This window comes from Rattus rattus, chromosome X, assembly GCF_011064425.1.
Source record: "Rattus rattus isolate New Zealand chromosome X, Rrattus_CSIRO_v1, whole genome shotgun sequence".
Classification (NCBI taxonomy): domain Eukaryota; kingdom Metazoa; phylum Chordata; class Mammalia; order Rodentia; family Muridae; genus Rattus; species Rattus rattus.
In genome coordinates, this window is record NC_046172.1 from 110,554,424 (window position 1) to 110,581,046 (window position 26,623).

The window sequence follows — 26,623 nt, forward strand, 5'->3', positions numbered from 1 at the left end:
GCAAGTAATGTAGTTAGTGGATAATTATCAGATGTAGCTGCTGGAACAATTGTTAGCTGATGACAGTTTCTAGAAATAGTATAGGGGCACAGGTCAATAAGCAGCATAGAAGTAAATAACATACAAAACAAAATGTTCAAATCTTTTGTTTTTTTGTTTTTTTTCTGATCATATTTTCTTTTGAATCAGAAAGAATTTTTTTTTGTTATTGTGACTGAACCTAGGGCACTGTGCATATTAGACATGTATTTTACCATTGACTGATACCTCCCGCATTCAATTCAAATCTACCTTTATCTACTTTATTCCTACTTAATAGGAATCCAGCCATATTGCTGGATTTTAATGGCATTGTGTTCTTAAAATTGATTAATTATAGTTTACCATTTTAGGTATACAAAAATTCTGATGAAAGATATCGATGTTTTAAACTCTTCTGGCAAGATGGACAAGATGCGACTATTGAATATTCTGATGCAGCTCCGAAAGTGTTGTAATCATCCTTATCTGTTTGATGGAGCAGAGCCTGGTCCACCTTATACGACAGATGAGCACATTGTCAGCAATAGTGGTAAAATGGTAGCTCTGGATAAGCTATTGGCGAGAATTAAAGAACAGGGTGAGCGAGGAAATTTTTTTTTTAAGTTAGCATGGAATAAACTCACGATAATTTGTATGTGAATAAATATTCATTTATCCACTCGGCTAGGGGACATTGTTGAGTAATTACTCTTTGTCAAGAATTCTCCTGCAGTATAAGAATGCAAAGATGACTACAATGATGGTTTTGGCTTGGAGAATTTCACAGTTTAGTGAGGAAGAAGACTCACAGCACATTGTTCTAAGTGCACTTCATCCTGCTGTTGAGAAACGGGGAATCGGGAATGTCTTCCTAGTGATGATATTTGAAGTGAAGACGGGATTGTAAGCAGGAGTGGGCCGTTAATAATGGGATGGGTGTGCTTGTCTAGGGCAGTGAAACGGACCATAGCACAGGTATTTATGGTATGAATCGTAGCACGGCAATTTGTGAATTTGGTAAGGATTGATTGTGCCAATTATGCACCATTATGCACCAAATTATGGAAGGTCTTTTAAACCATACTACAAAGACTTTATTTTTGGATGTAGAGGAGTTAAAGAAGATTTGATGAAAGGAAGTAACATGATCAGGATTGTATGTAAGGAGGATAATGTTGGAAGCACTATATGGGAAATCTGGGGATGAGAGAGAAAAACCAGAAGACGAGATGAAGACAGTTGCAGTAATAATCCAGAGAGAGATTATATGAGCCATTGTAGATCCTTGTGACAACGACAAGGCAGAGTCTAAGTCATGGTAGTGTATGTGCAAGATTTTTTAAAATTTTTTTATTTATTTGTTTATATCCCAAATGCTGCTCCTCCTCCCGGTCCCTCCCTCACCAAGTCTCTTCCCCTGATCTGATCCCCTCTCCCTTCTCCTCTGAGCGGGTGGGGTCCCTCCTGGGTATCCCCCATGCCGGCCCATAAAGTCTCTGTCAGATTAGGTGCATCCTCTCCCACTCAGGCCAGACGGGCAGCTGTGAAGACTGAGTTGCATGTCTGCCTCATGCCAGCCTGTGTATGTTCTAATAACATAGTTCAGATTCTGAGAGCTCCCAGGGGTTCAGATTTGTTAACTTTGTTGGTCTTCCTGTGGAGTTCCCCTCTACTTCAGGGCCTTCAATCCTTCCTCCAACTCTTCCATAGGTGTCCCTGACCTCTGTCTAATGTTTGACTGTGGGTCTCTGTATCTGTTTCAGTCAGCTGCTGGGTAGAACCTCTCAGAGGATTGTTATGCTAGGATTCTGTCTGCAAGCGTAACAGAGTAGTATCATTAATAGTGTCAGTGGTTGGTGCTTGCCCATAGGATGGGTTTTATTTTATTTTATTTTATTTTTACTTTTTTTTTTAGGATGGGTTTTGAGTTGGGCCAGATATTGGTTGGCCTTTCCTTTAGTCTCTGCTGCATTCCTACACTTCTTTTAGATGGGACAAATTTTGGATCGAAAGTTTAGTGAGTGGGTTGGTGTCCCTATCTTTCCACTGGGTGGGTCTTGCCTGGCTACAGGAGGTAGGTTCTACCAGTTCCATGTCCCTGAGATGTTAGGCATCTCAGTTAAGATCACTGGCACTGACTCCTGGGAGCCGCCCCCATCCCAGGTCTCTGGGACTTCCTAAAGATTCTCCATTTACCCCTACGCCCGTCAGCTGTAGATTTCCATTCATTCTCCTGGCCCTCTGAGCCGCTTTCCTGTCTCTTCTCCCTTCCATTTCTCTCTGCCTCCTATCACCATGCTCCTCCTCTAAGTGTGACTCAAGCACTTGGGGCTTCCTTCTTGTTTAACTTTTGGGTCTGTGGGGTGTATCATAGATACCTTGTACTTTATGGCTAATGTTCACTTACAAGTTAGTACACACCATGCATCTCTTTCTGCATCTGGGCTACATCACTCAGGATAATATTTTCTAGTTCCATCCGTTTGCCTGCAAAATTCATGATGTCTGCAAGATTTTTTAAGAACTAAAGAAAACCTTATAGTTTAACACATAGATAACTTTGTGTAACATTCTTTCTTTTTGTGTATGTGTTTGTGTTGTCATGTTCGTATGCCATATTATTTAGATTGTTTATGATGTTTTTTTTCTTTTTGACTTTCAAGGTTAACTGGAATTATTTGCATATATGAACTGTGCAAAGATAATGCATGTCATCATGTAATTTTCATACTTCACACACGTTTAACTCTATTTTCTGGTGAAATAATTTAGGATCAAGAGTTCTCATCTTTAGCCAGATGACTCGACTGCTAGACATTTTGGAGGATTATTGTATGTGGCGTGGTTATGAGTATTGTCGACTGGATGGACAAACCCCACATGAAGAAAGAGAGGTGAGGACAGGAAAGTGAAGCAAGATGTCAAAAATCGGCATTCAGTTGCACAATGTTTCTTTGCTGTTGTTTTAAGCTTTAGTCTGTTCTACTGTTCAGTGATACTGACTTTCTTACTGCCACCATGATCTTTCTTCTATAATCATTCTTCCACATTTAGTTTCCATTCCACTGATTTTTTCCAAACCATCCTAGGCTCTTCAGATATATGCTTTTCTAAGAACACAATCTCTTTTAGCCATTGCTCCATTGATTACTGTCTCTCAAAATGACTCCCCGACTTCAGATTATGTGTTTCTTTTCCTTTCTGAATTTGTGTCCCATGGTGGACCCTTGCCATTTGTGGAGTCTAATGGTGGTCATTTGGTCATATGATCACCCAAGTCTAGTATTGAAGGGACAGTCTTGGCTGTGGAGGGTTTTTGTAAAAGTGAAATATGACAACATAGGTGTAGGTACTTATGAGTTTGGGGTTTTAGGATGGTCAAATGTTTGTTCGTAATCATGAATAAGTATACCTACCTAGCGCCCATTATCTTCTTCATATTTGGAAATTCTTGTAAGTCTTTAGATTATCCATCACAAAAGGCATAATTGAAGGCATTGTAAACCCATTAAATCACTTTGTGGATAGCTTTGCTATTTCTTTCTCTCTTTTCTATGATCCTTTAGGGGTCTCTCTCTCTCTCTCTCTCTCTCTCTCTCTCTCTCAACAATACTCATGTTAAGGGCAAATGAACAAGATTTATGGTATAGTGGAAAATACCCGGAACTTGGTTTGAAGATCTGATTTTTACCACTAATACCACCACTTTCTTTTTTTTTTTCTTTCTTTCTTTCTTTTTTTTTTTTGGTTCTTTTTTTGAGCTGGGGACTGAACCCAGGGCCTTATGCTTCCTAGGCAAGCGCTCTACCACTGAGCCAAATCCCCAACCCCACACCACCACTTTCTATTAGCCATTTAATTCTATGAGTCTCAGTATCTTTAATAGTACCATAAAGATAAAATTGATACTAATGCTTCTTCCTGATGACATTGTGAAGATTGGTGGGCATAATAGGTACAAACAGTTTAAAACCACACAGTGCACTATATTCTGTGTGACAGGAAATTGCACACAGGTCTTTCTGTCTCAGGCACCTTCTCAGGCCATGTTCTTCTACTTCCACAGTTCCTTCCATTGACAAGGCTTTCTGTCTCTTATGCACACCCTTACTGAAGTCTGGATACCACATACATAGTGCAGCTTTGCCAACAGCACACAGACTTTTATGTTAAACCTTTACTGTTACCAATTAAAAGGAAACAGCTATGGTAACTTTTACACAGAAAAGGATGCTTAAAAACTTTAATTATCTCCCACCTTATAGTTTGAAGTGCTCTGACATAGTTACTTGACACTTTTGTTGACTTAGTCCTGAGAACCTTTTTCTTCATAAGCATAACATCTTCAGTACTGTTAAAGATGAATGCCCTTTCTTGCTAGAATGAAAAGGACATGAAGGCAGTATTTAGTAGGTATTATCTGGCCTCAAAATGCCAGTTGTCACTTCTGACCTATTTCTCTGTTCATTACTTAGCTACACACAAATTCTTGAAATTTTTTGTTTTGTTTAATTTTTTTCTGTTGTGTTTCTTTCTTTGTTTTATTATTTATTAACTATTTTATTTATTTACATCCCAAATGTTGCCCCATCCCCCTTCTCAGAGTTCTTGCCCCTCCCCTCCCTTCACTTATCTCTTTTTTGAACTTTAATATTATTCTTTGTTCAAAGATTTTGAATTACAGGCATCCCATTTGAATACAGAGACGTCAGAGCCATTCTTTTTCCCCCTTCTGGGAGATGTCCTGTTTATGTTGCTATTTATATAATAATTTCATGTCTTTTTATATTTGATTCTTTGCTCTGTGTATCAGCAGTGGAGATTTTTTCCCTCAATAGTTCTGACATTTGCCCTTTCCCTATGGATAAACTAGCTAGGCCTCTGATCATCCTCTGACTTAATTGGTTTCAGTTTTATAGGGAAAAGACTTAGCATTTAGCCAGAAGATACTATAAGCTAGGCACCTGGTGTTTCCCAGTGATTCTCCCGAAAATCTGGTTAAGGTACTGACAAACCTGTGCCACATTAAATTGGGTCCCAGAAGAGTTAAAGGCTTGTGTTTCAGATGTGGCTCAGTTGAGTTATGCTTCACTTCCAGGTTTTTGCACCTGTCACCGCACCTTTATGCGTTCCACAGTTTCATGATCTACTGACTATAGTCCTGCTAGGCACCTTGTCTGACTAGAACATATACCATTTTTCCCTATTGCATTAAAAACTGTGCATTTTGTGAGTATATAAGTAATATACACATACTGAGAGAGATTAACAAAATCAATTATATGGGAAATCTTTATGGGAAATAATATGAAAGAAATTGGTACCATACTATATATGCACTATACATAAAGTTCAATATATTAGTACTTTTAATCAGGATTATATTGCACTTTATCCATAAAAATAATCACTATATATAGTTTTAGGAAAATATTTAGGCTTAATGATGTACTCTACATAATATGTCCCTTTATTGCTGATGATTTGGGTTGTTTCCAATTTTTCATTGTTTTAAATCATGCTATCTATAGTGAAAGTCATAAATTTTGTGCACATCTCTGATTATTTCCTTAGGGTAAGTTCCTGGAAGTGGCTTGACTGGGTCAAAGGGTATGAACTGTATTAAGGCTCTTGGTGCACGTTGTCAAATTGCTTTCTAGAGAGGTTGTTCCAATTCACCCTCCCAGAAGCAATATCCCTTTGTTCCCACATCAGCTTTGAGTATTTCCATTTCTATTTATCCTTAAAGTGTCATTCTATTCTTTCTTTTCATCTATTTGATTACTAGTGAGAAACTAACATTATTCTTGTAGTTTTGAACATTTGTATTTATTCTGTGAGTAGAAGTTCTTCTCCTTTCAGGTCCTATTTTTTATGGAAGACAGTATTTTCCTAATCAATTTCTATGAGAACTTTGTGTAGAGGATATTAACAACATATTAATTTTAAAGATTCATGGCTAAATGTTCCTGGTCATGTCATTCTGATTTTCTTGATCACTTTCCCTTTGTCGTTATAGTAATATAGATCATCTTACTCTCATTTGAATTTCTCAACTTTTCTCTCTTGATTGATCTTAGCCACACCTTGTCTACCAGTCCTCACAATGCTATTGACATTTCTGCCATGTTACCCAAAGATAGAGTTCAGCTTTTAATCAAGTAGAATAGTCTTACTATTATTTTCAAAGAATGCAAATGAATGATTCGCTTAGTTAAATTTATTTGTATGGTTGTTCTATGTTTGTCTCTATTGGTTAACATTTGCAAATTTCTTTAAAAAGACACATTTTCTCCAGCAAATTACACAGTGCAGTGTATAGGGAAATAGCTTGGAAGAGAAGAATATTATAATGTATTAATTATAGAGAATATTATATACAAAGTGTAAAACTATTTTCTGTGAGCATGCTAACTTTTTTCTTTCTTAAAATTTGGAATGTAACTCAGTTTTTCTCTTTTTATATTTCTTTGTGAATTAAAAAAGGAAGCAATAGAAGCCTTCAATGCTCCGAATAGCAGCAAATTCATCTTTATGCTGAGTACTAGGGCTGGAGGACTCGGAATTAACTTGGCAAGTGCTGACGTGGTTATCCTATATGATTCAGACTGGAATCCACAGGTTGATTTACAAGCTATGGTTAGTAACATTTAATGATACAAGGAAATCATTGAACCTCAGAATGCTATTGTTTACATAGAACAAAGGTAATTTATGATTACAGGGTAACGGTTTTGGAGTGATTTTTGTGAAGGTTAGAATTAAAGTTGCTGAGTTAAGTGTGAAAACAAAAGAAATGAAAGCTAACAGATATGCTTCAAATAAAACTATAAAACTTACATATCTATCTATATATGTATATCTAATCTATATCGATATATCTAATGTATATATCTATACCTAATCTACATCCATATCTATGTATATCAACTTTTTCCTATTCTTGCATGTTGAGGAGGCATTCTGAGTTTATTTAACTTTTTTTCTTTTTTCTTTTTTTTTCTTTTTTTGGAGTTGGGGACCGAACCCAGGGCCTTGTGCTTGCTAGGCAAGCGCTCTACCACTGAGCTAAATCCCCAACCCCTTCTGAGTTTATTTAAATGAAAAGGATTAAAACTTAATCTCATTATTTTGCTTAACAAATGCCTACTAAAATCTTTAGGTCAGGCATGATGGCTATTAATCCCAGCACTCAGAATCAGAGGCAGGGGGATCTCTATGAGTTTGAGGTCAACCAGGTCGACATAAGGAGTTCTAGACCAGATGCATGGCTAGACACTGTTAAAAAATCTTTAGTACCGATATTTGAAAATGTTACATTTTAACATTTGTAATAAAGTAATTGGGTTGAATAGGTAAACATGTAAGAAAGGAAAGTGTGCTATTTGAGGTTATAAAAAATGTGTGCGTGTGCATGCATGTGTTGTATACATTTGTATGGGTGTGCAATCCTGACAGCACATTTGAAAGCCTGAAATTGACATGAGGATGTTCCCCAGTTGCTTCTCTATCTTATATTTGAGATAGGTTCTCTTACTGAACCTGGAGTTTGTCACTTTGGTTTGACAGGTTGATCAGTGCCCCCAGCCCTGCCCCAAGTCTCAGTCTCAGTGCTAGAGTTGTAAGTGAGCCCCACCTTGCCTGGCTTTTATGCGGGTACTAGAGATCCCAACTTAAGTCCTTATATGCCACTGAGCCATCAAGTTGTGTGTGTGCGTGTGCATATGTGTGTGTGTGTGTGTGTGTGTGTGTGTGTGTGTGTGTAAGAGAATGTTTTATCTTACCTTTTATCACAGTCTGGTCACTCACAGATTGCTGGTTGGAGTTGGAAGTTTTAGGTGTTAGTTTAGTTGAATCGTCTTTGAAAGCGCCTTATTGAAACATTTGGTTATGGGACTGTATTGTTTTTCCATTTACTACAGGGACTTTTTCAAGCCTGTTTCTTTGATTCTCTCCACCTCCCCTCTGTTCTCATTTGCTCTCTTAGTTTCTGCATTTTAAACACACTCTCCACATGCTTATAGTTTGCCAGAAGTTGCCACCTGCCACCTTTGCTAATTATAAACCATTGGAGCAATTCTACAATCTTAAAATTATGAAGATCTCATTAATATTTATGAGCCTTTACTATGCATCCCAGAATTGCCTTGGTAAGCAGAAAGAACTCCTTGACGATGAGATAAAGCAGACTTTTGTTAACATAGCAGCCCTTGCTAACTGCTTTGCTTTTTCAAAAACTCCTTGCTCCTCCTGGAGATGTTTGCATTTAGTGAGTTAACGTAACCTAGTAACTCAGTGCAGAAGCCTTAGCTGTATGACATTCTGGAAGTTTCCCAGTAGCAGCACAGCACACTTTGAAATTTCTTTGTTCCCAGAAGTCTTTGGATATCCTTAGCATCCATCATCCTCCTTTCAAAAGTGACAGGTTTAGAGAGGTTTAAGTCTGGCTTTTGTTTTCAGATATTTATAGCGTTGTAGTTCAATGTCGAAGTCTTTTCTACAGTCTGTAGTATCTTACAGTTGGATTTTTTTTTTCTGCTAGGATCGGGCACATCGCATTGGTCAGAAGAAGCCAGTACGAGTCTTCCGTCTCATTACAGACAACACAGTGGAAGAGAGGATTGTAGAGAGAGCTGAGATAAAACTGAGACTTGATTCAATTGTTATACAGCAAGGTATTTCTATGTAGAAACTTCATTAATTTGAGGAGGTGTAAAACACATTTAGTTTCCTTCAGAGGATATTGCTTTTCAATAAAGGTTGACTGAAAATCACAAACTTAGTGAAAATAACCTTTTTCCTTTCCTTTTTGGTTCATATTATAATGGTTCAGCTGTTTCTTTTTTTCCTCCAAACATATATATATGTATATATATGTATATATATGCGTGTGTATGGGTATATGTATATATGCACACAAATGAATATTTTGTCCTTGCTCTTTCAAATTAATGACCTCTTTTTAATAGATTGTTATTACATGTGTGTATGTATATGCATATTCCTAAATATACCATGCTCAGTCTATATAATGTTACCTGTATGTAAATAATCTTCGAGAAAAGATGTTTGTAATCTTTGTAATTTAAGCCTATGCCCTCAGTACATGAAATAAATTCACTGTGTTATACTTGAATGCCAATGACATGACTTTTATGGTATCTTATACTATTAGTTAGCAGAAATACGTTGGTTTCTGAAAATTTAAATGAATATACATCAGAGCATCTTTCCATGCAGAGAAGTAATCTGAAAAATGGAATCGGAACACAAAAAGGTATTAACAGTGAAATAGGAAATGTGGTAGAAGAAAAACTTGCAGTTACTTACTAATTTTCTCATAGATCTGCTTTATGTATGATTTAGTCCAATGCGTCTCATCAGAATCATTATACTGCACTTTCTTTGAAGTGTAATTGAATATATTCCGTTTTGATTGTTATTAGGAAGACTCATTGACCAACAATCCAACAAGCTGGCAAAAGAGGAAATGCTACAAATGATACGCCATGGAGCCACACACGTTTTTGCCTGTAAAGAAAGTGAGCTGACGGATGAGGACATTGTAACTATTCTGGAAAGAGGGGAAAAGAAGGTTGGTTGAAAATAGCACTGCATTTCCATAATGGGTTATTTACAACCCATACATTTATATGTTGTGTTGGGGTGAACTGCATGCTTCAAATTAAGTTAAGGTCTTCCTAAGAAGGGTTGTCTTTGCCAGCATGGGGCTCTACTTTACTTTGTTTTAATTCCTATTTTAAGGCCAGTCACACTAGCATTTAAAGTCAAGTGACCTTATGTCCTTTTGAAAATACCCATTGCATCCTGGACTTAATCACACATGGATGGGCTTCGTTGCGTGATTGTTTTTTACACTGTATTACACACAATACAATAGAAAGCATTTTGCAAACAGTGTGACACATTAAATCATTCTTTATCAAATCACCCTACCTAGTTTTACCATATTGCAGTTTTATGTCTAATGTGGCCATTCCACAAATGATGCCTAGTTTCAAACAGAAGAGAAGGGAAACTGAATGCTCTAATGATTTTCCCTGGGCTTATCGCACTTTATACTTAAAAAAAAAAATCATTACAGCTTTGTCTCACCTGAAGCTACCTCAGTATTTTTAATAACATCAGATATTTAATATCCAGTAACTACTCAAAGTTTTAGGTGGTTCATAGCTAGTTAGTTGTCCTTACAGAAATATTTTCTTTTTTAAAAAAGTGCACGTAGATTGTACATAAGATAACTCTCTGTGTATTTTCCCCCAATTTACTTGGTAAAAAAACCTGGGTTGTTTGCCTTTTGACTTAATCATTGGATAGGTTTTGTGGATTGCATATCTATGCCTATTTTAAACATGTTCAGGACTGTCTCGGTTCTTTTGATCATTCTACAACAAAATACCAGAGGCTGACTATTTTGTAGGGGAAAAAGATGTTTGGAAGTACAAGAACCTGGTGCCAGCTTTGGCTTCCAGTGGGGGCCTTGTGAAGGATAGCATTATGTGGTGGGAACATGTGTGCACAAGAGAGAGGAAGTAAGAGAAGTGCAGGAGAAGATTTTCCGATTTTGTAACAACCCATTGTCATAGTAATTAATCCAGCCACACTAGAGCTAGAGAGCAGGCCTCTGAGACCTAACTTACTTCTGAGGGAAAATCCTTAATCTCTCTTAAAGACATAATAAACATCTCTTTGATATTCTGCCAATTCAATACCATTGCAGTGGGGACCAAACTGGCAGTTTATAACATTTAGGAAATAAAAACAAACTATGAAAAATGTAGTAAAAATATATCCTGCAAAGATTCAACTTGATGCTCAAACTGCTTTTGTTTTAAAGGTCATAGAACAATCTTGTGTTACTATGTTTTATATCAATATGCAAACGTCTCATAGTTTAACTTTACCTTTATGGAAGTACTAGCAATTCCTCTCATTAAAATTATACAAAGGAAATTATAATATAGATACATTTTTAGGGATAAATGTCCTGTAAAGAAGCCCTGAATGAAAATATTTGGGAATGAAACATTTGATGTTTTTCAAATACTTGAGAGAAATTAAAATTTTAGATGTGTGTGTGTGTGTGTGTGTGTGTGTGTGTGTGTATGTGTGTGTGTGACTGGAGATAGAACGTAGGGCCTTGCATGTTATATGTAAGTACTCTACCACACATTTTACCATAATGTCAGGAAAAATATGTTCTCTCTTGTGTTCTTCCCCCTCCTCTCGCTCAGTTGTGCATTATTTTTAGAATTTTTATTTTATCTTATTTTATTTATTTTACATGTATGAGAATTTTCCTGCATAAATGCCTGCACACGACATGCATGGTTGGTGTACCTGGAGGACAGAAGAGAGTGTTAAATAGACTTGGATCGGAGTTATGAGTGAGCCACCATGTGGTGCGAGGAATTGAACTTGAGCCTCTCTGTACAAGAGTCACAAGTGCTTAAACTGCTGGGACATCTCTCCAGCTCTAGTATTTCGTTCTTCCCTTGCAACTTAGCAGAGTAGATAATTCATGTCAAACTGAATTCCAGAAAAATAGAAAATTCACATTTTGTAAGTTGATTCACTGATAATTTTCTCATTTCAATATATTCAACTTTAGACTGCAGAGATGAATGAACGCATGCAGAAAATGGGAGAGTCATCTCTAAGAAATTTTAGAATGGACCTTGAACAAAGTTTGTACAAGTTTGAAGGAGAAGATTATAGAGAAAAACAGAAGGTAACTTAATACTTTCAGCCATTAAGCTGTCAAGTTTTCATTTTTCCTTGTTAAATCTATTGAAATAACACAGGCACTTATGTAACGCAAGGGTTAGCTTTAATATATTTGCTTTAAAATGATGATAGTTATGTTTGCTGTTGTCACTGTCAGTGGAATAGTCTTGTTTCAAGTTTTGGATCTAAAGCATTTCATGTTTTGGTTGGTTTTAGTTTGTTTGTTTTGTTTGGTTTTAGTTTTGTCTTGTTTTTGGAATATTATCAGCGATATTACTACTCTGACAATTTGAAGTCTGAACTATTCCAGAAATTTCTTTAAAATTTGGAATTTGGGAGCACTTTTGGATTTCAGATGGTTTTGTTTAGATGGGAAAGCTCAAGCCGCACTACTGCTTTTGTTAGTGAAAGGGAATACAGGAGTGTGTGCCTTAGACCCGGATCTCAAGCTGAAACCTCATCTCCATCACTAGGTAATAGCTGTGGGTACTTAGCTTTCTCATGGAGGAAAGGCAGATTCTAGTAGGTAGACAGAGTGACTTTCATAGGAAGTGAGTTAGTATTTGTAAAGTAATCAGCACTGTGCCTACAAGCAAGCGTCTTAGTTGCTTATCCTGTTGGAATGATTAAAAAAAAAAAAAAAAACAAACCAAAAAACAAAAGCAACTTACACGGGGCTGGAGAGATGACTGAACAGTTAGAAACAAGCATGCTCTTTCAAAGAACCTGAGTTCAGTTCACATCATCCATATGAGGTGACTCATAATCTTTTAGAACTCCAGCTCCAGAAGATCTGTCACACCTGTCATCTGTGTGCTTGCCTACACACACACACACACACACACACACACACACACACACACACACACACACACACACACACACACAGAGCTAATTTGAATAATAAAATGTTGTAAATGAAACTTAAAGAAGGGACGATTGTTTATTTTGGGTATACAGTGCAGGGTTCAGTAAGTACATCATGGGAGGGGTATCAAGGTAGTAGGAGCTTGAAGCAGTTGACCGTATTGCATCCACTGTCAGGAAAAAGACAACAATAAATGCTTTTGTCAGCTCACAAAAAATACTACAGAGCTTAATGTTTATATATGTCACCTTAATTATTGAAATATTAACAAATTACTATCAGTCTTTGTCATTCAACAAACAAACAAACATGACTAACAGGGTGTGGTGGTACTCCTTTAATCTCAGCATGAGGCAGCGACAGACCTTAAAGGGCAGTGGGGCCATGGACAAGGGCTGGGGCAGAGGGGCAGCGGGCAGCGGGGCAGAGGGGCAGAGGGGCAGAGGGGCAGAGGGCAGAGGGGCAGAGGGGGCAGAGGGGGCAGAGGGGGCAGAGGGGCAGAGGGGCAGGGGGGCAGAGGGGGCAGAGGGGCAGAGGGGCAGAAGGGCAGAGAGGCAGAGGGGCACAGAGGGGAGGGGGCAGAGGGGCAGAGGGGCAGAGAAGCAGAGAAGCCAAGAAGCAGAGGGGGCAGAGGCAAATTCTGTGAGGCTGGTTTGGTCTACATAGTGAGTTCCAAAGCAGCCAAGGCTGCACAGTAAAGATGCCCTGTCCCCAAAACCCAGACCAAACCAAAAGAGGACCAAAACCAAACTAGACTTTTTTAAGTTCCTAACAAAATCAAATGGAAAGAACTTACACACCTTGTCTTTGACATACATCGCCCACTCTACAATCAGCATCCTATGCCAAAGTCGTACATGTGTTACAATTATGAACATACATTAACACATTGTCACCCTAAATACATCATTTAAAACGGGGTTCTCTCTCTCTCAGGGTGGTGTGTTCTATGGCTTTTAACTAATGTATAGGAATCTACTATTATAATATTATTAAGAATTTTCACTGCATTTAAAATCCTTTGAGCTTTACTCATTCCTACTTTTTTTTCTCTCTTGGCTCATCTTTTTTTTTTTTTTTTATTGTTTCTTTAGTTTTGCATTCTTCGGAATGTCATACCATTAAATGAAGCCTTTTTTAGGTTGACTTCCTTCATTTAGTAATATATGGTTCATTTTCCTTTGTCTTTCTTCATGGGTCAATGGCCCAATTTCTTTTTAGCACCGAGATTCCACATTCGGAATGTATTGCTGTTTATTTATTCATTCACCTACTAAGGGACATCGTGATTCTTTCCAAGTTCTGGTGGTTTTGAATAAATCTACTGTACACATCTGAATGTAGGATGTCTTAATAAAATGATTTTGATTCCTTTGGGACTATAAGGAAACATGCTTGTTGAGTCCTATGACAAAAGTAGGTTTAAATTTATAAATCTAATGAAATCTAATTCTTCCAAAGTGGCTATGTCACTTCACATTCTCCAAGCAGCAAATCAAAACTCAGTCCATATCTTTGCCTGGATTTTGGTGCTGTCAAAATACCGGGTTTTTACCTTTCTAACAGGTATATAGTAATTTTCCCTTATTTTATTCTGTAATTTTTGAGATTATAACATAATTATATCATTTCCCCTTCCCCATTTATCTCCCAATCAACCCTACCTTGTTCTCTTTAAAATTAACTTCTTAAATAAATAAATACAACCTGTTCAGTCCCTATAATGTTACTTGTATGTACGTTTTTAAGGCTGATTTTTTGGTATTGTAAAACCAACCCATGTGCTCTTGTCTGAGGAAGACTATTCCTCCTGCCGTCAGCATTCCTTTGTTACTTGTAGTTCATTGTGTAGGGTTTAGGACACATGAGTGTCCCTCCTGTCTACATTAGCATGCCTATCAGTGTTGCCCCTTTCAGCTTGTATTTAGGCATTCACGCTAGTGAAACTTCATGGGTATGTAGCTTCTTAGACATTTCTAGGAGACATAACCTCACAGCAAACTTTCTCTTCCTCTGGCTCTTAGAAATTTTTATTTTTCAGTCTTAGGGTTTTTATTGTTGTGAAGAGACACCATGACCAAAGCAACTCTTATAAAGGACAATTTGGTGCTGGCTTACAGGTTCGGAGGTTCAGTCCATTATCATCAAGGCAGGAAGCAAGGCAGTGTCTAGGCAGACATGGCACTGGAAGAGAAGCTGAGAGTTCCACATTATGATCCCAAGGCAGTCAGAAAGAGACTTGCTTCTACAGGCAGACAGCAAGCTCTCTCTTTAGCAGTGGGTGGAGCTTGAACACTAGGATCCCTCAAAGCCCTCCTACACAGTGACACACTTCCTCCAACAGGACCACACTTATTTCAACAAGCCACACCTATTCCAACAAGGCCACACCTCCTAATAGTGCCACTTCCTATGGGCCAAGAATATTCAAACCACCACACTTCCGCTTCTGAAGTGATCCCTGAGCCTCAGGTGCTCAGAGTGTATTATTGATGTATCAGTTGGAACTGGGATCCACAACACTGCAGGGTGATCTCTGTGGTTAAAAAAAAAAACAAAAAAAACTTCAATATAGGGTGATAGCTACATTGTATTTGTGGGTATAAGGATTAATACAGAATGCAGTTAGGACTTATGCTGATTTAGTAAAGTGGTGGTTGTAGGTTCTCTGCAAATATCAATGGCCTCACCAGCCCTGGGTAGTTGGCTGGGTTTCTAATACCAGGCATGATTTCCCTCCTCTTGAGTGTGTTTTAAGTCAACACATGAAAGAGCTGTTGGTTGCTTCCAACACCCTCAGAGTTATTGTGCCCTGCTGGTCATCATTGTGGTTTACAAGTACCATCACTATGTAGGACTGTTAGTTGCTTCCCTCTTTTGGAAGTTTGCATGGCACCTTCTGGTACCTTGAAGAAAACTAGTCCTCAAGGAGGCGTAGTTCTCAAGGAGGAGGCATTCAAGCCAGTTTCACATAAGGGACCTGTGTGTCTGAAATCTATGGTATCTTCAGCAATAGGGACTTTTCTTTTACTTCCAGGGAGCGGCCAAGGGTAATAGCAACACTCTGAAATCTTTTGGGAGTCTCTTGGGCCCCTGTGACCAACAACTCAAAAGAGGAATTCTCTTGCCTGATGTTGCAGCATTTTTTTCCTGTGTATGTTCCTAGTCGCTCCTACTCTGTGAGAGTTCTCCAGTTTTTGTTTCTCTTTCATGATCTGGAAGCTTTGGAAAATCATTCATCAGTTATTTGTAACTTGTCTCTCACTTTGTGTTGTTTGGACCATTTTTCATGTGCTTACTGAGATTATGTATTTTTGGCAAGAATATTCCAGAAGGGTTGTTGGGCCCTGTATATATTATCATATATCAATATAAGTGATATAAACCAGCATTTTAAGGGTGATGTTAACCTTCTTCACTTACCTGCTGAGTTTCTTTCCTATGAATTTAGTATTTTTTCTTTTGTAATTGGTAACTATCTTGCTAAGGAAGTTTTCAAGTTTGTAGGCAATGATCTTAGCATCTGTTGGGAGAATTATTGTCTTGATGTTTGCCTGAGGGCAATTTTCTCATTCCATCTATATTTCCTACTTGGGAATTTCTGTAAGAAGAAACTACCTCTTTTCTGTCAATTATTTCTGTCCTTGTTTATTTATATCACTCTAGATTCACGTCTGTTTATTTTTGATGTACAATAGTTTTTATTGTTGTTTTAGCTAAAATTGGTCCATAAAACATAGTTTTGAACTGATAGAAATGATGTTTTATTAAAGAAAAACTCCGCTTTAGAGCTTGGTTTTACTGAAAAATGAGAGCTGAACCATTTAAAATTACATTGCACCTACTATACTGACGTTTTTTTTGCTGTGGTCTGCCTCTGATAGGTTTTGGTTTTGACTTATATTTGTCTGCTTTATTTGCAATTTTAACTCAGACTGCTTTGTGCTTTTTCCTGCTTAGATGGAGGTGATGGCCTTTCTGCACAGGGTGGAAATTGCCTGCCTAATATGTGTTTTAGATCTAATTATATGATATGACTTTTATTTATTCTCCAATTATTCTTATGGCTTATTGGTACTAAGACTGTTTTATAAAGTAGAAAAAAATATCAGTAGAACCTAAACATCATTGGAACTTCTTTTTTCTAGTCCTAGGTCCCTTCATGCTCAGCACATGCTGTATTACTGAAGTAGATTAGGTTAGTGTTAGTAAAACACTTGTGTATATATAATATAATAGGCTTTTCCATGCTTTGATTTCTAGCAAACATCATAATTTACAGATAAGATATATATTATAATTTATTTATTTTTATTTTATGTATATTGGTGTTCTGCCAGCATGTACGTCTATGTGAGGGTGTCAGATCCCCTGGAACTGGAGTCACAGACAATTGTGAGCTGTCATGTGGTTGCTGGGAATTGAACCCGGTTTCCTTGGAAGAATAGTCAGTGTTCTTAAATGCTGAGCCATCTCTTCATCCCCAGATAAGATATATTTTAATAATAATGATGATTTTTATAATTGAATGTCTAGCATACAGTAATAGCCAAATGTAAGGATTTTTTTTGAGTATTCTCATTTGAGATTACATTTTATTTCTGTGCATTCATGTTTTCTAGATAGGATCATAAATTAAGTTGACCTTGTTTCTGAGGAGAACTGAAAATCCAAAGGTATATTGTTTATAAATCTTAGAAAGTATATGTTAAGGTAGACTTGCATATATGATTTGTTGAATCAGTTACATTATTTTACTAGCATGCCTAGTAAATTAAATCATGGTAGCTGACATTATTCCTCTATAAATTGACTTGAATATGTTAGTATTAATATGCTTTCATCTAAAACAAACCAATTCAGTATAATTTATTCTGTTTTTGAAAGTTCAAGAACTGGCCTTTAACATTTATTTCAAATTTTAACATCCAGACTTTCAAACAAACACTGATTGGATGGCCAAATACATTACTCTTATAAAGTTAGTTTCAAGAATAAAGTTTTACTTTTGAAAAGTTCAAATATGTTATTTATAAAATCTTTTTGTAAGCATGTATATGTGTATATATGTGTTCACATTAATGTTGGTGTACATGTATGTTCACATGTGTATGGAGGTCAGAGGTTGATATATGATGGCTTATATATTGAGGCAGGGTTTGTCACTTGAAGTCATAGTTCACTGATTGGGCTCACTAAAGCCAGCTTCCTCTGGGGAATCCTCTGTTGCCATCTCCTGAGCTATTTATAAAATCTTTCCCCCCGTTACTGTCACCTAATACATGAACTCATCTGGTAAAAAAGCCACAATTCATCTCCTTCTTTACCTTATTCCTTCCCTCCCTCCCTCTCTTCCACTGTTCTTTTCTTCCTTTGTTTGGTGTTGAACCGTGGGATTCTTACATGCTAGGCATGTTCTCTACCACTGACATACATCTCTAGCCCTAAATGTGCATATTATTTTATTTAGGCACCACATTATAATTTCTTATAACCTTCTAGAGTTAGAAAACATTAAAGGCCATTTACTCTAACCTTTCTTGTAATTAAGAAATCTCACTTTATAGGGTGAGCAAGATGGCTCAGGGAAAGCCTGACAACCCGAGTTCAGTCCTTGGAATCCGTATGGTGGAGAGAACCGATTCCTAAAAGTTGTTCTCTGATCTTCGCAGGTGCGACATGGCATGAACATGCATGCACACATACACACATGTGCACACACACAAATAAATAAATAGGATGAGAAAAGAAATCTCATTTACAGTTTCTCCAACAGATGGCAGCTTGTGTTTTAATTCTGAAGTGCTGGGATCCCCTCCTCTCTCAGGGTAGATCCTTTCACTGTTTGTCATCTTGCCCTTGTGTGTTCTAGGAAAACAGTCTACCACTGAGCTACAGCCCCAGCTGTGTTAAATTCCATCGCATAATGGTGTTGTTTCTTGTGAGTTTGCACACTGGTTTGAATCTTAGGAATCAACAAAAAATCTATTCTTTGTTATTACACAGACTTTGACTTATCCGCTCTAACTTTGGGATTTACTTCTCTGGGCGTGTGGGAACTTGTAGATCCATAACCACCCTCATTATCCTTAGTTTATTCTCGTAGTTTTCTTAAAGTGGTTTTGGGATTGAACCAAGGGCCTTGTGCATGATAAGCAATTGTTCTACTGAGTCACAGGCAGCCTTGCCATCATCCACTTTCGCCTGGGATGCCATATTGAAATCAACCTTAAGGTAAGAGATAGGACCATTAATGATACACAAATGGCCTTTTAAAGGCCCCAAAGTCACTAGGCTAAACACTATGAAATTGAGATAAATAGGAATGAGAAAAATTTCCCTTGGACTCCAGAACTTTGTGTTGTCAGTTTTGTTTGTTGACTATTACAATGCATTTTGTAGCTGACAATGGGGTAGGTTTTGTAATGCTACAAGTCAATGGTAATACTAATTCTCATGTGTAATAATATCTTATATTTAACTGTTGAGGTTACTGTTTTGGTGTTGTGGCTCCAATCTAAAACCTTGCACAAGTTACCCATACGCGGTACTACTGAGCTAGATTCCCAGATCCTTTGTGGTGATATTTAATCCTACAGGTAAGTATTAAGTATTCTCATTTCATGAAAAGCAGAAATAATCCTTAAAGGTGTCTGACCAGTGAAATGCTAGGATTCAGATTCAGATCTGAATCTTTCTGATTCAGTGACTTTTCTCACTCCATTCCAGCTTACCTTTTTTTTTTTTTATTAATTTATTTATGCGAGCACACTGTAGCTGTCTTCAGACACACCAGAAGAAGGCATCTGATCGCTTTACAGATGGTTGTGAGCCACCATGTGGTTGCTGGGAATTGAACTCACTCAGGACCTCTGGAAGAGCAGTCAGTGCTCTTAACCACTGAGTCATCCCTCCAGCCCCAGCTTACCTTTCACGATTGTTCCTTTTGATTACGTTTTCTTGATTTGAAGATGTGACTGTCATGCTTCTTCAGGTCATGTTCTCGTTTGACCTATTGTATGTTTAAAGTTACCAGAATCAATATTACTTTTCTTTTTATGAGAGTTACTACTTATTTACTTAAATTGGCATTAGATGTTAATCAGATTATGCAGATTATTCTCAAATAATTTAAAAATTATTTTAAAAATTGCAAAACAACAACAATAACACAAAATGTCTTTTTTCTTAAACTTGATTTACAGCAGTGTGGTGGAACTTTGCAGGTAGAAGTAGGACTTATGAAGCAGGTTTTAATTGCTTTTAATTACTGCCTTATTGCATGTACTGCTGAGGAAATAGTTTGCAGTAATTAAACCTCTTGTTCTTGCTTGTTGTGTGTAGCTTGGTACGGTGGAATGGATTGAACCTCCTAAACGAGAACGCAAAGCCAACTACGCAGTGGATGCCTACTTCAGAGAGGCTTTACGTGTCAGCGAGCCGAAGATCCCAAAGGTATATCTGGACAGGGACACTTCTTATGTGCTGTTGTAGAATCTTCTTACAACATGGTTTGTGATTCAAATTTTCTTATCACTTCCTAAAATATAACAGCACAGCAAAAACTTGATGGGAAGCATATATGAATGGATTCTATTATATTTAATTTTCCAAATGTAAACTAGAATCAGTAGGGTGACTTATATTAGTTGTGCCTAATGAAAGCAAATATGTACGTATGTAATTGTATGTGATATATTTTTCTCTCACAGGCTCCTCGGCCTCCAAAACAGCCAAATGTTCAAGATTTTCAATTTTTTCCACCACGCTTATTTGAGCTCCTGGAAAAGGAAATTCTTTATTATCGGAAGACTATAGGTTACAAGGTAGTTTTTTAAATGAGTGTGTTATAATATTTTAAAATTATTTGTTATGAGTGTTTTGCCTACATGTTTGTCTGTGCAACATATGTGTGCATGGCATCCACACAGACCAGGAGAGGGTCTAAAATTCCCTAGAACAAAAATTACAGGTGGCTGTGAGCCACTGTGTGGGTGTTGGGAAATGATCGTGGAAAAGCATCAAATACTCTTAACTGTTGAATCATTTCTTCTGGTCTCAATAAATTGTGTACTGCTGTTGTAGAATTCTCTTATAACATGGTTTCTTATCCTGATTTTCTTATATTATTGCTAAATAATAGATCATAAAATATAACAACACAGCAAGCACTGGTTAAAATAGACAATGCACTCTATTTCCTATAAAAGAATAGAAGCGCACATAACAATGTTTTGAACTAGCAATGGACCTTCAAATCACTCAAAAGGGACATCAGTGAAGGCAATTGGTCTCCAATATTTCAACAGTAACATCTGTAATGTTATTTTAATAGTTTTAGTGTTTAGATTGTCAAAGAATATGTAGAAAGAACAAGTATGTGATTGGAAATGAATTTTGATATGTGATATGATTTTTAGATGATTTCCTTTAATAGAACTAAGAAACAATATTTTTGTGTTTATTGCTCATAAGTTAATAAAAGCTCTGTTGGTAATTAGTGGTCACTTAGATGCCAAAGATAGCAAATCATATGAGAATGATTCATATATTTTAAAATAAAATGATCTTTAGAATTCAAAATTCCTTTTTGCATATACAGATGCAAATTTTATTTAGTAAATAAAATTTAGAGGTTGTAATGATATATCTATATCCTTGAAAGATTAAGAATACAAGGTTATTTCTGTATGTGAAAGTTGACATTTTAGTCAGGGGGATGTTGGACCAAAGGTATGGAAATCACTAATGTAAAGAAAAATTTAAAGTACCAGCAGAATTGTAATCTTAAGAAAATTTCTGTTTATGAATTGGAAAATACATTTTAAAATTTTTGTTCCACCTTTATTAGAATTTGAACTATGATAAATTATTTTGATTAGTAGCTGGAATGTACCTAGAGATGTATTTAGAAAATTAATTTGTATTTTCAAACTAGAGTGGGCCTCTAGAATGTTTAGAGTATTTTTCTATAGTTGGAGCAAAAAAGTCTTCCTTCCTCTGTATGTGTGAAGGTTTAGAAAAACATATACACACCCAAGTCTAATGGTATATGTCTTTATGTAATTCTAGCACTTGGGAAGTTGAGGCAGGAGGATCATCAATGGCAGGAGCATGGCAGTGTCTAGACAGGCATGGTGCAGGAGGAACTGAGAGTTCTACATCTTGATCTGAAAGCTGTTAGGATAAAAGAAAGGGAAAAGAAAGAAAAAAAGAAAGAAAAAGAAAGCTGCTAGGGGAAGACTGACTTCCAGGAAGCTAGGATGAGGATCTCAGATCGTTTGCCCACAGTGACACCTTCTCCAACAAGGAGTTGTATTCAAACTAACACAGTGAGTTCAAGGACAATGAGATCTTGTTTGGGTCAGTTATGATGTTGTTAGAGAAATGTAGTTAAATTAGGAAAGAATCATTTGTATGACAGTGTAGCAGAGTAAATCAAGCATGTTTGACTGCTCAGAGTATGCATGTGCACAAGACCACTTTCAAAGAAAGTGAATACAATGTAAAGACAAAACGCAAAATGCAAACTATTAGTTATTAACTAGTTAATTCCCCAGTGTAAACAGGCATATAGAAGTTTACCTCTGTTTGTAGCCATCCACGGCATAAAATTATTTTCAGTTTCTTTTATCAGCTGTTATCAGTAAGACTTGAAAGGAGAATTAATTGGAGTAATAAATGAAATATTTGTGCAGAACATTGTATAATTTACCCAGTGCTTTAACATATATTTCATTTGATCCTAGCAGCCTCATTATATGGGTTTGATTGTCTGCTTGTAATTGGTGAGGAAACTGAAGTGCAGCAAGGTTCAGTTTCTTTGTACAAGGTCACAGAGCTAATGAGGTTGCCCTGCTGTCTCAAACCCACTTATTACACTTTAAATACTGTGTTCTTTCTAGCCAGACACTCTCGGCTACTTCTGCACATGATATAACCCCATTTGTTTCTGTAGTCCTAAATAAGGATTGTGTTTATTAGTGGTGTGACATGTCATTTGGGAGGTGGGGCAATTGGTAGTCAAGTAGCAGCGATAAAAAAACAACCAAATTTCATTACAGACGAGGGAACTAGTTATGTGCCTTCTTTGGAGCTAGTGTGATTTTGTTCCCTGTGAGACTGCCAATGCCCACTGCATTCTGGCTACAGATTGAGCTAGAATGTAAACAGTGCCTTTTAGTACAGACAGTTTGTGGTTAGGAGCAACGTCTCAGAATGACTGTTTGGGTGGTGGCCAGCTGGAAGGACATGGAGGAGGGGAGAAACCTTATAAGATGGCGTAATGAACGGACAGCTGCAAGAGCTAAGAGAAAGGAAGAGGGAGGGGTGGAAGGAGAGAGGAAAAGCATGAGTGTGGAGGGGCAAGATGCTATGCGGTTCACATTCTTGCACTCTGCTGTTTAATGTCCCTCACCTCACAGAAAGTGGTAGAGAAGGCAAAGGGCAAAAGCGGGGCTGGTTCTGTTTAACACCTGTTCACTGAGCACTGCTTTGTGTTAGGTGCTGGCATAGGCTCTTGGGAGAAAGTGATAAACAAACTTGGGTGCTGGATTACTGCCATGATGGGACACAGACACACTCCTGGAAAAGACCTGTTCTTGTTGACAATCCCTTTGCTGCCGTAATGCTACTTGAATGAAGTTGACGTGTGCCTGAGTGAGGCAGCACATTTCCAAACCGACCGAGAAGGGCCACACTCCATCCACTCAGTCTGCTCTTTAGTTGTGCTGGGTCATCTACTCATGGGAATTGATAAGTCTAAAGGACTTACTCCTAGCCTTCCTGAAGATCATTACTGTTTAACTAAAGAAATAGTTGCTGTGTGTGGGCATCTTCAGGGGAACTGAAAAGATAAGTGTACTAAATTCCATCTGATTCTGAGAGAAAAACCTCACTGAGTAACACAATACTGTCAAGATCATCCAACAGAAATATAATTCATAGCCTCTACCCTCGTGCCATAAGCATACCTATGTACTCAAGCAATAAAGCCCTTACAGTAGTAATAATGGAAGTAATAATAATAATAATAATAATAATAATAATAAAGGAATGGCAGGCTCTGATAATTTAGATTATAATGCCAGAGACAGACATTACCAGACATACTATAATGCAGTGGTGTTATCTGTGCTTACAAAGGGTGGCTGTCAGGCAGTTTGATAGGTGTACAAAGTGGTACGAAAAATGGAGGCAATGCTCTCGAGGGAAGAGTCACTTAAGCCAAGTTAGAAGGTGATGGAATTGAGCCTGTAAAGCGTAGGAGAGAAGAGATCAGGACATTTGGAAAGAAGAGGCAGAGTGCGATCAGAGGTGGAGATACGTATAGGTCACAACGAGGCTGAAATTCAACTTTAGAGTGAAAGAAACCACTCAGACGCCCTCAAAGCAGAGATGTCAGTGGATGGCGAAACAGTAGTGATCTAAGCTTTCCTTGTGTTTCATAAAGTTCCAAGTTTTATGTAAATATTAGCCTGGCATCCTCATTACAGGAACTCTGTCTTTATTTTACAAACGAGGAACTGAGGCATAGTAAGCTTTTTCTCAGAGTTGTGGGACTTATATAAGTGGCAAAGGTGGATCAGATTTACATTTTGAAGAATTATTTAAATTGCGTGTGCATGCGGTGTGTGCAAGCCTGTGCGTGTGTGTGCATGTGTGTTCCTTTGCATACTGTGCCCAGGAAGTCAGAGTGTGACATTCTGGAGTCGTTTCTCACTTCTCACCATATGGGATCCAGGAATTGAACTCACATCGCCAGACTTCTGGGGCAAGAGCTCTTACATGCTAAGCCATCTCATTGACACTTGATTTATATTTCCAAATTATCACCGTGCATGTGACATGAGGAACAGTACATTTATTAGGAAACCCACCCAGAAGACTGCTGAAATATGAAAATGAGAGATGGGGGTGAAACCTTGGGCTGCAGTTGTGGTAGGCATGGTGGTGGCAATGACAGGAGAACCATTGCTTTGCTGTTCTTTTCCTAAATTTGTGCTCTCTTCAGTTCCACGTTCGACTGCCACTGTGTGTCTAAAGATTTGCTGCCAGTCTTATCTAGGAATACCTAGGTGAGGATCTAGAAGATAAATACCACATTTCAGATGTTCACATTTTTTGTCTCTCACAAGAACTATGGGTCTGAGCTAGGGTGGGTTAGCTAACTGGAAGGGTCTCATGTTTAGGTTCAGAGTACAGACATGGTGTGTTAATCATCTACAGAACTTCAAAGATAACATTATGTATCTATCTTCTCAGGAAATACCTAGGGTTGAGTTTGAGGGATGGCACAGACAGTAAAGGTAATTTGTTGCCAAGCTTAAGGACCTGAGTTTAATCTCTGGAACTCACATGGTGGGAGGAGAGAAGTGACTCTCTCAGGTTGTCCTCTGACACCCCTACACATACTGTGGCATGTGCTCAGCTGAGCATAAACAGACACAACATAAAGAAAACATTCAAAGATAAATGTTTACTTAATATTGATTTCTACCCTCCACATCTAGAAAACTCATCAAAGCTATAAAATAAATGAAGCAATAATTTATTTTTCTGTGAGGAAAGCTGCTGTAGTGGAGCTACTTTATGTTTTCTATACACAGGTTCTCAAAAACTCAAGATTCTCCTGTTGATGTTTGTAGTAATAATCATTCAGGGTGTCAATCTTTTTGTCATTTCAGCAGGACCCTGTTATCTACACAGTTCACCCTCAGGACCCTTACAATTGAATTCTAAAAGACAAGCAAAGAATCTTGTGTTTTAAATAAGTTTATGGTTTTGTGTTGGACTGCATTCAAAGCTTTTCTTGGCCACATATGGTACATACTGCAGGTTAGACTATGGGGTAAGAGGAAACAGGCATTGTCCACAGCTGAGCATACTGTAGCTAATGGTCTATTTTGAATCTCCAAAGTGTTAACCTTCAGTGATTGAAGAAAGGGGTAGTAATGGGCTCAATGGTTTTATTCTGAGACAGGGTATCACTATGAATGCTGGCTCGCCTGGAACTCTCTCTGTAAATCACACTAACCTCAAACTCAAAGAATTCTGCCTGGAACTCTCTATGTAAATCACACTAACCTCAAACTCAAAGAATTCTGCCCTCCTGTGCCTTCCAGTCCTGGGATGAAAAAGGCATACACCTGGTAATGGGCTCGCTAGTTCTGAAGCAGTTGTTTATACACATTTGCGACAGCCTGCTTATTAGCTATTAGCATTTTTGTTTTCTATTGTCTTTCTTTCCACATTCAGTACACCGAGGCCACAGCAGTAGAGTGGGCAGTAAGATTTCCGGTTAAAAGGTTTCATTGGGGGCTAGGAGAAGCAGTTGTTTGCTTTACTGAAATCACTTTGTGGCTGGTGGGCTTGGTTAATCTCTATCCAAGCTTTGACCTTGCTGCAAGCGAGTCAACTTCTGAGCCTCTATTACCCTCTACAATTAAAGGGGTTGCTATTTAATATACTTACTTGTTCACTAAAGTCGTATCATTGGAAGAGGGTGACAATTGAAATTTTAACTGCGGAATAAAAATGTCCAGGCCACCTGGAAGTTGTAGTGGCTCTAAGAGCACGAGTGAAAGTGGTTTGCCATATTTAAAGCTGCACGTAGCTTCCGGACATTCCAGTTTCTACCTGCAGAAGATTTCTTTAGGGACAGATATAAACATTTGACAAATGGACAAGGTTCCATACACTTTGTGAGCTCTGGTAATGTGTCATTGTAGGCTGCCTGTTAGACTATGGGAAGCTGATTTCAGGCGACTCCTCTCATTTTCTGTGCTGCCACATTGAATTTAGCAATCCATATTTCTATAAAATCTTGCCGAACTCCTAAGCAATAAGCTTTTTTTTTACTCTCTCATGGAATTTAGCTCCTTTTCATTCATTCATTTATTTTGAGGGGATGGAGAGAGTCCACAGCACTGTGTGGCCCCGGAGGTCAAAGGACAACTTGTGGGAGTCAGGTCTTTCCTTCCACCA

At 37.7% G+C, this 26,623-nt stretch overlaps 1 protein-coding gene across 1 annotated transcript in view; it reads left to right on the top strand.

Annotated features, from left to right (window-relative positions):
- Nucleotides 1-26,623, top strand: part of Smarca1 (SWI/SNF related, matrix associated, actin dependent regulator of chromatin, subfamily a, member 1) — a 70,219-nt gene that overhangs the window by 21,213 nt on the left and 22,383 nt on the right. The window contains 8 exon segments of the mRNA XM_032889621.1: nt 393-619; nt 2,794-2,915; nt 6,508-6,660; nt 8,564-8,696; nt 9,468-9,616; nt 11,654-11,773; nt 19,982-20,092; nt 20,350-20,463. Coding sequence (XP_032745512.1) covers nt 393-619; nt 2,794-2,915; nt 6,508-6,660; nt 8,564-8,696; nt 9,468-9,616; nt 11,654-11,773; nt 19,982-20,092; nt 20,350-20,463 — 1,129 coding nt within the window.